The 12,572-nt window shown below is 41.5% G+C and overlaps 1 protein-coding gene across 2 annotated transcripts in view; it reads left to right on the top strand.

The window, feature by feature from the left end:
* The window catches only part of Grhl2 (grainyhead like transcription factor 2), a 123,104-nt gene that overhangs the window by 62,638 nt on the left and 47,894 nt on the right, over positions 1–12,572 (top strand). For both annotated transcript variants that reach the window (XM_060389586.1, XM_060389585.1), the window contains exon 8: positions 8,447–8,541. In XM_060389586.1, the coding sequence (XP_060245569.1) occupies positions 8,447–8,541 (95 nt within the window). The remainder of the gene's footprint in view (positions 1–8,446; positions 8,542–12,572) is intronic.

Below are 12,572 nucleotides of genomic sequence, written 5' to 3'. Positions count from 1 at the left end.
CTCCTCTAGCCTCGTTTTAATGAGAGGGTGAGCTGCTCCTTAAACAGACCATGCTACAAGATGAGAATTCAGTGCACACATGCACTCACACCCTGAAAACTAGCCTAATAGACCCATGAGTTTAGGGCTATAAAATGCTTTATTTCTTCCCTTTCCTTCTCTTGCTCCTTCTTTACTGGACATTGGTTTGTTTGTCCTGATGGTGCCTTTTCCATGTCCATAGCTATAGTAAAATCTATTCATTGTGCAATTTATGCTTCCATTTGGTTTAATTTTTGTGTTCTTGAAACCTGATGATGTGACTTTATTTGGAGATGCTTTTAGTGAGGCCTCAGGTAGTGTTTCTGCTTTTTAAAGGATGTGTATTGAAATAGACAAGGGCTTAATATATGGCCTCCCAAAGTTCAGCATCTCTGCTTTGATCTTTCTCTGAGATACTAATTCTCAGGAAAAAAAAGGGTTTTATCACAATTAATCATGCTGCCTGTGGCATTGATGATCTGAGTTATTTTCATATGGATGGGAGCCAGCTTAGACAAGTCCTGTAGCTTTGCAAGGCCATGGCACTCGAGTCCCTAGATTCACAATGGGTCATCATTGTGAAGGTAAATCACACTTAGGAACAGTTTTCCTTCTTTGAAAAACAAATATAACTTTACAAAAAGTACATTTATAAGAATAGCATTTCAATCTTGAAATGATACAAAAATCCTCTAATAATGTTAGAAAATAATGTTAGTAAAAGTAAGCAGGCACAGCATGAAGAATGTAAATAGCAGCATTGATGTCGCCACCACATCCCCACCACTCCCAGGGAACAGATTCGTCTTTCCATGTCTGCACATTTCTCCGGCAGCATGGGAAATTGGGATGCTGGAAGATGGAAGTTAATGTTAACATATCCCTAGTCCCTGGAGGAATTGGGCTCCTCCAATTATCCATGTGAAGACTGACAGTGAGTGGCACCACTGCCGACCCAACGGTCATTTCTCTGTGTGGATTTTCTCGCTTTAATGCTCTGAGCCACAGCTATGTACATTTCAATGTTATTTCTTGTACCAGGTGATGCTAGCCACTACAATGGATTTTTGAGAATGATGATGGACTGTTTCATAAGACCTTAATTCATGAGATTATTAACACTAATATAAATCAATTTTGTTTTCTTTTACAAATTAGTGGTTTTACCACAGGTTACTATTTCTGGAACTGTTTGCTGTAGGGCTGGGACAGGTTGGAGTTTGTGCTGAAGGGAACACAGTAGCTGCTCTAGAATTTCAAGTGCTGATTCACCATTTGAGGCAGTAGCTTCTAGTTCTATGGTTGATTAATAATTTCTCATCCCCATTTTTATCCCACAAAGAACCAGGGCATTAAGTGATGGAATGGAGATGGGAAAACTGGGACAAATGACAATCAGTTCACATCATGTAGAAGTATAAATTATCACCAAAGCACAATTTGTATCTTTATTCTTTCAGAAAACACTCAAAGGTACCAGGTTCTTTTGTGTGGTCCACAGCTTAATGTTGTAGACTAGCAACAAAATAGTTACAAAGTTAAAACTCTCTGAGTCATAGAGACCAGTGGGAAGTTTTATGTCCAGCCAAGTTTAGGTGTGTTCTTGTAACCCATGGTATATAAAAGGCTCATATGTATGTGCAGTTATGTTTGTGCACAAGATGTGAACTATCACTGATGTTCAAGTTTGCAGGTAAAGATGTGTGTGTGTGTGTGTGTGTGTGTGTGTACTCGTGTGTACATGCATGCACGTATGATCCAAACTCAGTCTTTCTGCTTTATCTACTGAGCCCACTCTCTGGCCCCAGGACTAGACCTTCAAATGATATTAAAAAAAAGAAAGCATGGAAGATAATAATAGTCTATAATATAAAATGTTTTTTCTTTTAATATTGTTATAGTCTGAAATCTGTAACTTTGTCCTATATAGTTCCTGCCCTAAAAAATGAGACCAAACACAAGATAAACATTAGGTTTAGTGCAAAGAGAATCCTAGAAAGGATGTCATTTTCAATCATACCAGGAAGGCTATTATAATAAGTTATGGAGAGTAGATAGCAATGACATAATTGATTGCTACAGTTTAAGAACACTGGGTGTGGGGGGGGAAAGGGGCTGGTGTGATGGCTCAGCTGTTAAAAGCATGTCTGCTCTTCCAGAGGTCCTAAGTTCAATTCCCAGCAACCACATGGTGGCTCACAACCATCTATATACTGGAATCTAATGCCTTCTTCTGGCATGCCCATATACATGCAAATAGAGCACTCATATACAATAAATAAATAAAATCTTTAAAATTTAAACTTCAGAGAGTCACTCAGTGTTGGTCACATTATATATTCATAATTTTACCCATAAACAATTTGGATTGTGTATTGAAAAGGTGCACACTTGAAAGATTTCATGTCACAAAAAGCCAAAGGGGTTTGGATTGGTGTGTAGACAGACAGCTTGGCTCTTTGTCACCTAATAAGGTGGTAGTGTTTTGGGTTGTAGGTTCATGCTTTAGAAACCCAGCCTCTGACCTCTGTGCTATTGTGTTTGAGGTGGGGATAGTTAGATGAGGTCATGAGTATATAGTGCTTCTCTGATGCTGTAAGACAATAAAGCCTCTGAGCTGCCTTCTTCCCTCTGTTACCATGTGTCATCCACCCTATGATGATGTAGTAAGGAGGCTCTTACAGGCTCTTCTTTTGGGCTTCTCAGCCTTGAAAGCCACAAGCTTTTAAGCAATGTACTAAAGCATGTGGTATTTAGTTACACTAACAGAAAATAGACTAAGACACACACCAAGTGGTTGAATTGGAGAGGTACGTAATGTGCTTATGTGTTTCTTACTCTGAGAGGCGCGGCTTACAGACAAAGGTTTAGGGGTGTCTGCAGAATTGTGTGTATTCAACCCAGGACCTACCTCACACATGGCTTTTAAGGGACCATGAGCAAGTGATGAAATGATTCGGTGATTGTCAAGAGCCAGCTCAAGTGTCAACATACTCAAGGACACCCAAGTTACTCATGACTTGTTAGAGTGCTCTGAAGAAGATAATGAGCTTGTTGGAAAATTCTTACATGAGTCACACAGGCTTTCAAATGCTGCTTTTTGATTTAGAAGAACAGGGAGAAAAATCTCAACACATTTAGAAAGGTTTGTGTTTCTTCCATCTTTTTCAAATCAGAGTTGAGTGTTGCTCAGACAAGCCCCTCTCCTTTGTGAGTTGACCTGCCCAGGCTTGCAGATGTGGCACACAGATGTTTCGGGACAGGTGGGTCGGTATGACTGTTGTCCACAATGGAGAAGCAGCTGTACATTCTTTAGATACTGTCTCTGATGTCAGAGGTAACTCACTGAGGGTCATGGAGAAGAGGTCATATGCCCAGCTAAAAGCTTCCTTCCTGTATCTATCACCCTGAGCATGGGCCTGTTGAATCATAGCTCCCAAACATATCAACCATGCCACATTCTCACAGCGTCTGATGAAGCTGATGTGGCTGTGCACAGAATTGGCACAGTTCCCAGATTCATCTCTAGCATTCCACCTTCATTATTTCACTAGTCCAGACAGAATCTACAGCTTCTAGAAGAGTGCCATCTTCTGTATTAATTATACCACACTGTTTAATCTCCAACAATATACATATAATAATTAAAGGCGGTAGTTATAATTTTCCAAGCACATGAGGCTTAATTAAGGTGCAGGAGCCTCAGCCTTCAAAAGTCTGAATTAAAACAAGACACCCAATTAACAGACCACTGATTATCTGCAAAAGATAAAACAAAAGATAGCAAAAGGATTCACTCACCATCATACCTCCTTCAAAATTAAAAATAGTTGCATCCCATAATTTCTATGTGAAATATAACTTGCAAGAAATGAGTAAAGAAAGCGAGTATGTGGGCATACTCATCATTTTTCCACAGCACCAGTGCCTTTGGTTTTCTTAGATGGGCTAGCTTGACCTTCTCACTCAGCCTTCTCATGCTAGCAAGTTCTAAAAATATTTTCTTTTTGAAGAAAACATTTCAGCATTCCCTGCCAAAGTACCCTATTCCTGCCTTCCTTTGTAAGTAACTTCCCACAGTCCCCAAATGCCCAGTTTCCTTTCCTCCTTCACCATACATTCCCTCAGCACCTCATAAAGCAGTTGCCATTGAAGTATGTGCTTCAATATCTGCTGATGATTTATGGTTGAAATTGCAGTTAAAAATGCGGCTGTTGGTATCAGACAGAACTGAATTCAGAACTGAATTACCAGATTTTTTGACTTCCATAAACAGTTTGGCTTCTCCCTATGAGAAAACATGCTGATTGCTACCTCAGGAATTATTCCAAAAACAGACCTCATCATTGGCACAAGGCCTGTCCAGCATGAACATGTATGTTCTTAACTAGACCACAGTTGTCATTCCAGGAGTCTTTGGGTCTGACTGCCAGGAGATGACAGTGATTTTATCAGAAGGAAACAATATCTTTGAGTCCACTCTAGGTACAAGGATAGACCTCTTGGAGTGAGTCTAAGTGTTCCTGGTTAGATAAGTCCTCCGCCATTGTATAGCCTTGTGTCTGTTCATCAAGACAAAAAGGGTTTTTTTGTTTTTTGTTTTTTTTTTTTTTTTGGTGGGGAAGAATAGACCATTACATGGACCTCATAAATAAAGACTAATGTATATATTTTTTTCTTTTTACTTTTTCCCAAACAGGGTTTTTCTGTGTATTGTTGGCTGTCCTGGACTCTTTGTAGACCAGGATGGGCTTGATCTCATAGAGATCCACCTGCTTCTGTCTCCCTGAGTGCTGGGATTATAGGCGTGCACCACCAACTAATGTGCTTTCTAAGATCATGGTGGTGAAAACCAGAAGTACCCAAAAGATCCATTCCATTTTACAACAGAGTCAAGACTTCTCAAGTGTAGGAACCCCACCAGCCCCACGTGAGAGTTGGCAGAAATGTAGTCTTGGCCTCACTCCATGCTCATGACTGAGAATATCTGGCAGTGGCCTATGTCTCACCAAAGCCCTATGCTGGCCTCCAACATTTGAAAATGTGCTTCTCAGATAGTCTTTAAACCCCAAGAATCCATGAATTACCATACTGCTCTGGGGCATCCTGACACACCCTGGATGATGTCTGTGGCTGTGTATTTCCATACTACTTGGCCTGACTTGGATGTTCAGGACATGATAACCTCAGACTGGAGATGTGGCTTTATGGCTGGCACCATGGCATCAATGGGATCAGTTTCATTAGAATTACTCCTCCCCGTGATTCCACTTATTTCGACATGACTTACTAGCTGAGCATTTAGTGATTGTCCTTTTGAGTGTAAATTATCATTATTAATAAGAACTGCCTTCATCCTATTTTTCTGTTTTTGTTGGGTAAGAAACAGAAAAGAACATTCAAGACTTCTTTGAAAAATCAGGCAGATTTAGAATAATTATCTTGTTTGTTTATGTTTATGTATTTAGTTGTGTTCTATTTTCTATATTGTAAGAGCTATAAGACTAGGGGCCTAGTGAGGACATTTCCTGGCACAGAATGAGCATTTTGGTTGCCATATTTATTGGTTGAGTGCCATATTAGAAGACTCTGGTGTGTTTCTATATGACAAGTGGTATGAAATTCTTTTTCTTTTTTTCAGCCCTTTTTGGGGGAAATTAAAACTGGAAAAATGAAGCCTTGTGATGTAGGACTCCACAGTGTCCATCTAAGCACCTTTCTTGTCTTAACTTCTAGATGTGACATTTCTTCTTTACAGCTGATCTTACCTGCTCTTTACTCAAACAACTATAAGATTATCTTGCAAGGGATCAGTGAAGAACTCATGGAATTCAAATTTAAATTTGGCTTTCTTCTCTCTCTCATAGAGGAAGCCTGCCGAAAGCACAGGTGTGCATTCGTGATCGTCCCAAACATAAAGCCTTTTTAGAAACTGTAAGGGGTAATGTTCTTTTCTTTTGATTTTCCCCCTCATTTACCTTTGAGTATTTATTTTAAAATCATGACTACCCTAAGAGAAAAGTGGATCAAGAATAAAATTAGAAAAGCCAAAATAAATGAATGAACTTACAAAAATAAAAATAATAAGAAGAAATGCAAATAGCCAGAGAACAAGAATGACTATTCAACGCCTTTAGCAATCAAGGAATTTCAGATTAAAATAATGTTTTGAATATTAGTTTGGAAAAAAGACAATCTGAGAAGAAAAGGCATAATTGCCCTAAATGTAAATTGTTCCTCCCTGGACCAGTGTGGCAAAATCAGTCAGCCTTAAAATTATAGCTGGGTCTAGTGGCTCAGATCCCCAACCTCAGCACTTGAGAGGTAGCAGTAGGCAGATCTCTGTGAGTTCCAGGCTAGCCAGGAATACACAGTGAGACCTTGTTTCAACAGAACAAAACAAAGTAAGAAACAAAAAAACTTATTTCTGGAAATATGCTTTTTAAAATGTCTTTTGTTTTAATGCTAGCTGTTGAAACCAACTTCTCCTAGCCCTTGCTCTACCAGCAAGCTATACTTCTGAGAATTTACTTTAATAAAATATAATTAAATTTAAATGAAATTTGGCTGTAAAAAGAAGTGAAACACTGGGGTAGGGCAGCAGACTGTCAGCTGTCAGCTGAGTGACCAATAAGAATAAAGCCATGGCACATGGTCTGATACAATCGTATAATTTTACAGAAGGCTTTACATATGGAAGACACCAGAGATGAGCCAAGCAAAACAATATAGCAATGAAAAAGATGTTTATTAATCACTGTATAAAAATATCTACATGTTTGGAGAAAAAGAGCTAGATGAGAGATAAGAGCACACAGATAAAGTTTAAAGGCTTTAAAGGGTTTAAAGGGTTTAAAGGGTTAGTAGACTGTGGTTGTCCTTAAATTTTTTTATTTATTCATGGTCTCTGACTTTCCTCTGTTGAATATACATATTTTTATGCTGAAAGTTTATATGCTTTGTTTAAAATGTAAAGGTTTGGAGTTGGATATGGCAGCTCAAACCTGTAATCTCAGCATTCAGGACAAGTTTAACCAGCTAGGGTTATACTTGTGGAACTGTGTCTCAAGGCACAGAGAAACAAAACAATGCCAAAAAAGAAAAGAAACATTATCTTGCTTTGAGGTTTCTCTAGGCAAGACCACAGGAATGAGTGAAAAGGAAATAAGTTAGCACTCTCCACAAGAAGATTCTAGGCTGGCTAGGTGCATGTGGGCAGATATTTGCATGTAGGGTAGATGAAATGAAGACACAGCATTCAGCAAACTGCTTTGAACCCTTCAGGGATCATAGAAAGCAGAGGTGATCCGAGAAAGAGGGGGAAATAGAATTCAGCCTGAGGCTAGACCAGCCAGCCTATCCCAGGGAGTCTGGAGAGCATGAGGTGGATTTTCCTGCACCATTCTGCTCCCAGCAATAAGGAATCTTCCTGCAGTGCTGAGGTACCAGTTTCATCATTGGAGATAAACAAATTGGGCTTTTCTGTGTAGCCCAACATGCCCATAACAGTACACAGCACCCATGCTGATCTCTATTGACTCCAGGGGGAGTCTAATGGGATGACAGGGAATAGCTATATACCATAAGGGAATAGATACGTACTCTATAAGGGAATCGATCGCTACATACTGTATGAGGGAATAGACACATACTATAAGGGAATAGATAACATAATGTGTAAGGAGTGACCATAGGACAGAGCCCAAAGTGGTCAGGTGATGACAGCCAAGTGAGATTAACGCAATGCTCTGGAGTACTAAGATAAGTTTTAGAAATGTCTTTCTTTGGCATGGGGGTGCCTCAGTGGTACAGTGTGTGCTTAATGTGTGTTTGATCTCTATCACCATCACTGCTCATGGAAAGCCTTCACTCTACTGCAGTTCCTTTAGTGACATCGCCTGATTGGCAGAATATTTTGCATTCTAAAAATTGTCCCTGTGTGTGTATGGGGGGAGCGGAGGATGGCTGTCAAAAAAGTGAGAAGTAGGAAGGTGAACAGAAAAAAAAGACCTAATAATCAAATCAGATAAAGACATGGTTCACATAGATTTACTCTTAATAAAAAGACATGAGTAAATTTTTTTTCAGCCGTAGAATTCTGTAAGCAGAAATATGTAGCTTGTCACATTGGTAACCAGCAAAATAGGCAAATTCAAAACTTTACCATTGACAAATAATGTGTCATCGAGGGACTCTTACTTTAGTGTACAAGCATGTGTGCGTGCATGGGTGCATATGTATGTGTGTGGCGTGGGAGTGTTTTGAGCCAGGCTCTCACGTACTGGCCAAGGCTGGTCTCTGTTACAAGGATGACCCGGAACTCTAGATTCTCTTGTCTTTACCTCCCAAGTGCAGGGATTAGAGGCCTGTGCCTCTCCTCCTGGCTACCACCCTGCTAAGCCCTTTTTCTCTTTCACTGTCATAGCTGACTACAAGGAGAGCTTCAACACCATTGGAAACATTGAAGAGATCGCGTACAATGCTGTTTCCTTCACCTGGGATGTGAATGAAGAGGCAAAGGTTAGTGAAACCTACCATGGCTCTTAATGAATGAAGACTCTTGTTCAAAACCCTGTGTAGTGTTTTCCTAGAAACTTGAGTCAAAAAGAAGAAAATGAGCGTGGTCCCTTTCTTATTTTATGTATTTATTTAGTTATTTGTTTATCTATCATCTCTGTATCTATCTATGTATCTGTATGTATGTAGGTATCTGTCTGTCTATTTTGGTTCTGTGTAACAGCCTTGGTTCTCCTGGAACTCTCTTTGTAGACCAAACATTCAACTGCCTCTTCCTCCCAAGCACTGGTGCCCTGCTATATTCCCTTTTAGAGGATTCATGCCTTTGTCCTTTTGTTGTGGGGTGTGAGCTTCTGCTCTGAAAAAATGTGATGAGCTGCCATGTTGCCCCTCCTCAGTTCTTCAGGCCACATGTTCCAGTCTAGAACTTGCATCTAACACTTGGAGTCTCGTAAGCCCCCAGCTTCTCTATGCCACCATCAGGAAGCTTGTATCTTCACAGTGAGCGACATGCAGCTTCAGTAGGTGAAGGAGCAGAGCTCCAGAAGTAGGGCTTCCAATCACCTTCACCACGATGACTTTGAAACACTTCTTTGTTGACTGACCCTCTTCTGTTTCTTTGGGTGTAAGTGTAGCTAAGACGTGCAGGGGTAAGTAATGTCTCTGACAAACAGGCATCAAGGACAGATGCCTGCCCTACCTTGGTTTGGATAAGGAAGTGTTTCCACAGATAGCCCTGTTTGCTCTCTAGCCACAAGTCTGTTTTGAAGGCCCCAAAGCCCATTCTGGGTCTCAGTGTCTTATTCTTCAGCCTCATTTTGCACTTAAGGATGTTTCAGATAAAACTTAAGCTTGTTTTCTGCTTCAGTTGTGTACCTGTGTACCAGCTGGAGAGTGTTAGAAGACTTTGTCTTCCATCTCAGGAGGAGGTCAATGTAAACAAGGCTGTCAATGCTTCATTGTCCTCAGCGGGAAGGCTGGGTGAGAGAAGGCTGGGTGAGAGAGGAAACTGGCTGGGAGTTTGCAAGCAGGCTTTCCAGAAGAAAATGAATTGCTCAGTGTCTCATTCCACTCATGTATAAAACAATGTAGGTGAAACTGGCTTTAGGCCCAAGAAAGCTGACCCAAATGGGCATTCAGTGACAAGTCAGCAGTGCAGCCTGGAGAATGTTCCAGAGAAGGGGACAGGCCCTACTACAAGATGCTTCACACAGAACTTCAGGCAAAATTTGTCTCTGGCATGCCTGCACACACCATGTGCTCTTGGCTGCCTGAGACCTCTCCAGCTCTCTCCCCACTCCTGAGACTGTCACAGCTTACTGAGGTTGTCTGCGCCATTCCACGGCTCCTGCCGCCTATCTTACTTTAGCCTGGGCTGGCCCTTGCTCTTTATGTTTCTCTTTGAGGCTAGACTATTGCACAAAGGGGGTTTGTGTTAGGGCACAGTACTGGGATGTGCTGGAATCTCTGGCAGTCGAAACAAATGTCTCTACAGGCATCTTACTGGGCTTTGGGTGATATCAATCCAGCGAGGGAGCCAGTAACCAATCAGCAGTGTGACCAGGGGGAGGCCATACCCACTTCATAGTTACTGAGAAGAAAAATGGGATTCTGCCACAGAAGATGTCCTAGAGTGTTAAAGCTAGCTCTAAACATGCACCATAGTCCTCTCCGTATTTTCAGTATTACAGTCTGCTATAATGGATGGTAGAGACAAGTGAGTTAAGGGCTGTTTCAGTAGGGACCTTTGAAAGAGAAGTGGACATCCCAAGAGACAGGTTCCATGAAAGCTGATGGAATAGTTGATTTGGGGCTACACTAGCTGATCTTACAGCCAGTTCATTCTACACCACTCACTTGCCATATACAAGTGCTCACTTTATGTATGCATGGATGGATACATGTATGTCTGTGTGCATGAGTGTGCACATGTGTGCCTGTCTGTATGTGAGTTTGCACATATGTGCACAGGTATACTTCTAGGTACACATACTGGTTTTCTGTACACATTGGCAAATGGTCTTGGGCAATATTTTATGATACTTCCTGCAGCAGTGTTTGTTTTATTTCCTTAATACCTATTTTTAGTGAATGTCTTTTGTTTTAAGTGATAAGTAAGCTTTTTAATGTTACAAATGGTTATTACTGATTTTATAGTAAGTAGACTGCAAAAGAAACACTAGGATAGCAGTTGTGGGAAAGACTGTCAGCTAAACAGGGAGGATTGGTGATATCATACAGAAAATGTTTTCTTTTCGGGGGTTGCTGTTACGTTTATACCCAACAGATATCTGCAGGCTTCAGGAGGGGGTCTCAGCAGCTCAGTCTATATCACAGGATGTTTGGGATTTTTTTTTTTTTTTGGTGGCCAGAGAACACAGACCTGTGGTCCACAAAGCACATGTGTTAATATTGTGCATTTATGAATTATTCTAAATTTTAACATTTTCACCCATGTTTAAAAATAAAGAGTTTTTAGTTTATTTGTAGCATTTTTTTTTGGAGATAGGGTCTCCCTGTGCTGCCTTCTGGGGTGTGGGATTATAGGCCTAAACTGTAATACCAGGCTTCATCATTATCATCATCATCACTATTGTTGTTGTTATCATTATTATTATTGTTATTATTATTATTATTATTATTATTATTATTAGATGCAGGTTTTTTAATTATTTTGATAATTAAGAATTCTAGAGGCCCTGGGCCTAAGTTTGCAAGGTTGTAAGTGGCTTTCATGATGAGTGACATTATCCTAGTGCTACTCTGTTCTGGAACTTTCTCTGCCCAGCCCTGGGTGTACATTTGAATTTTTACGCACTATGGCATCCACCCGAGGTTCAGGTCTTTGCTAGCTTCCACTGTTGGGAGGTAGCAACACAATGAGATTTGAAATGTTTCTCATGTGTATGTGCCAAGTACTTTACCCACTGGGCCTTCTCCTTAGCCCCTCTTCTAATGTTGTGTTTATTGTGTGTGTGCGCGCACACTCCTGTGTGATCCTGAAAATTGACCCCAGGACTTCCCATGTGCTAGGCAAGTGCTCTGCTTCTGAGGACCTTACGCAGCCCTGCCTCTTAGCCCTGCATCTGTCTTTCCTCTGGAGCAAGCAGGAGAAAGGAGAGGACACCAACACTGAGTCATTTAGCTTCCTTTAGTAATGGGAACAACATTTGGCCAGGAATGTGTTCAAGTTCTGTGGTGGTCCCAGGCTCTGGCCATGGTCCCAAGCTGGCTGCCTGCTTCAGGCCTAGTGGCTGCAAGGTTCCACCTCTCAGAGCCGGTTTTTCCGGTTGTGCCACAGTGGCTTTCTGTTAGGTGACTCAAGCAGGCTAAACAGTCTTGGACAGGACCTGTTCCCCTCGGGGTCTGTGCAGTCTGGAGGACCATGCACTGTGCATTGTCTCAGGTTCTTGGAGTGTAGATGGTGGAGTTCTGAGTGTCCCCACTGTCCCCACAGGTGGGCATGGGTCCTGGCCAGTGCAGCAGAAGGCACCTGCAGTGAGGTACAGCTGTGGCCTAGACCTGGCACCAGAGTTTCCAGCATTTGTGTTTATTTTTTCTGGGGACAGGGGTGGTTTTTAAGCCAAGCTGTGTGGCCCAGACTGGCTCAGAACTCACAGCAATCCTCCTGTCTCAGCCTTCCAAATGCTGGTATTACAGGCATTGCCGGCTTCCAGCATCTCATATCCCCTTCCTCAGTTTTATTTGCCGAGCTGTGGAATGGTGGGGAGTCAGGGTAAACACTACACAGATGCCTGAGGTCCCACCCAGAGGGTTATGATGGGACAGCTTCTGAGCCTTACTTTCTCACATGACTCTCACCTGCAGGGCATTCCAATTTTAAGTCAAACACTGGTACTAGAAAGCAGGTTTGCCAAGCACAAATCTCCAAGATGGTGATTTCCCACACAAGACTGTTGAGTCATTCAAGAGTAGTGAGCTCGGAGTACTGGTTCAGAGCATCTCTGCGACAGTGACATCACCCACACGGTGCAGCCCTAACTGCAGCTCTTTCTCAGGTTTCCAGGGAGAGT

This window comes from Meriones unguiculatus, chromosome 8 (genome assembly GCF_030254825.1).
Source record: "Meriones unguiculatus strain TT.TT164.6M chromosome 8, Bangor_MerUng_6.1, whole genome shotgun sequence".
In the NCBI taxonomy this organism is placed as follows: domain Eukaryota; kingdom Metazoa; phylum Chordata; class Mammalia; order Rodentia; family Muridae; genus Meriones; species Meriones unguiculatus.
The sequence above is the reverse complement of the archived record's forward strand: the minus strand, read 5'-3'. Positions and strand labels throughout refer to the sequence as shown.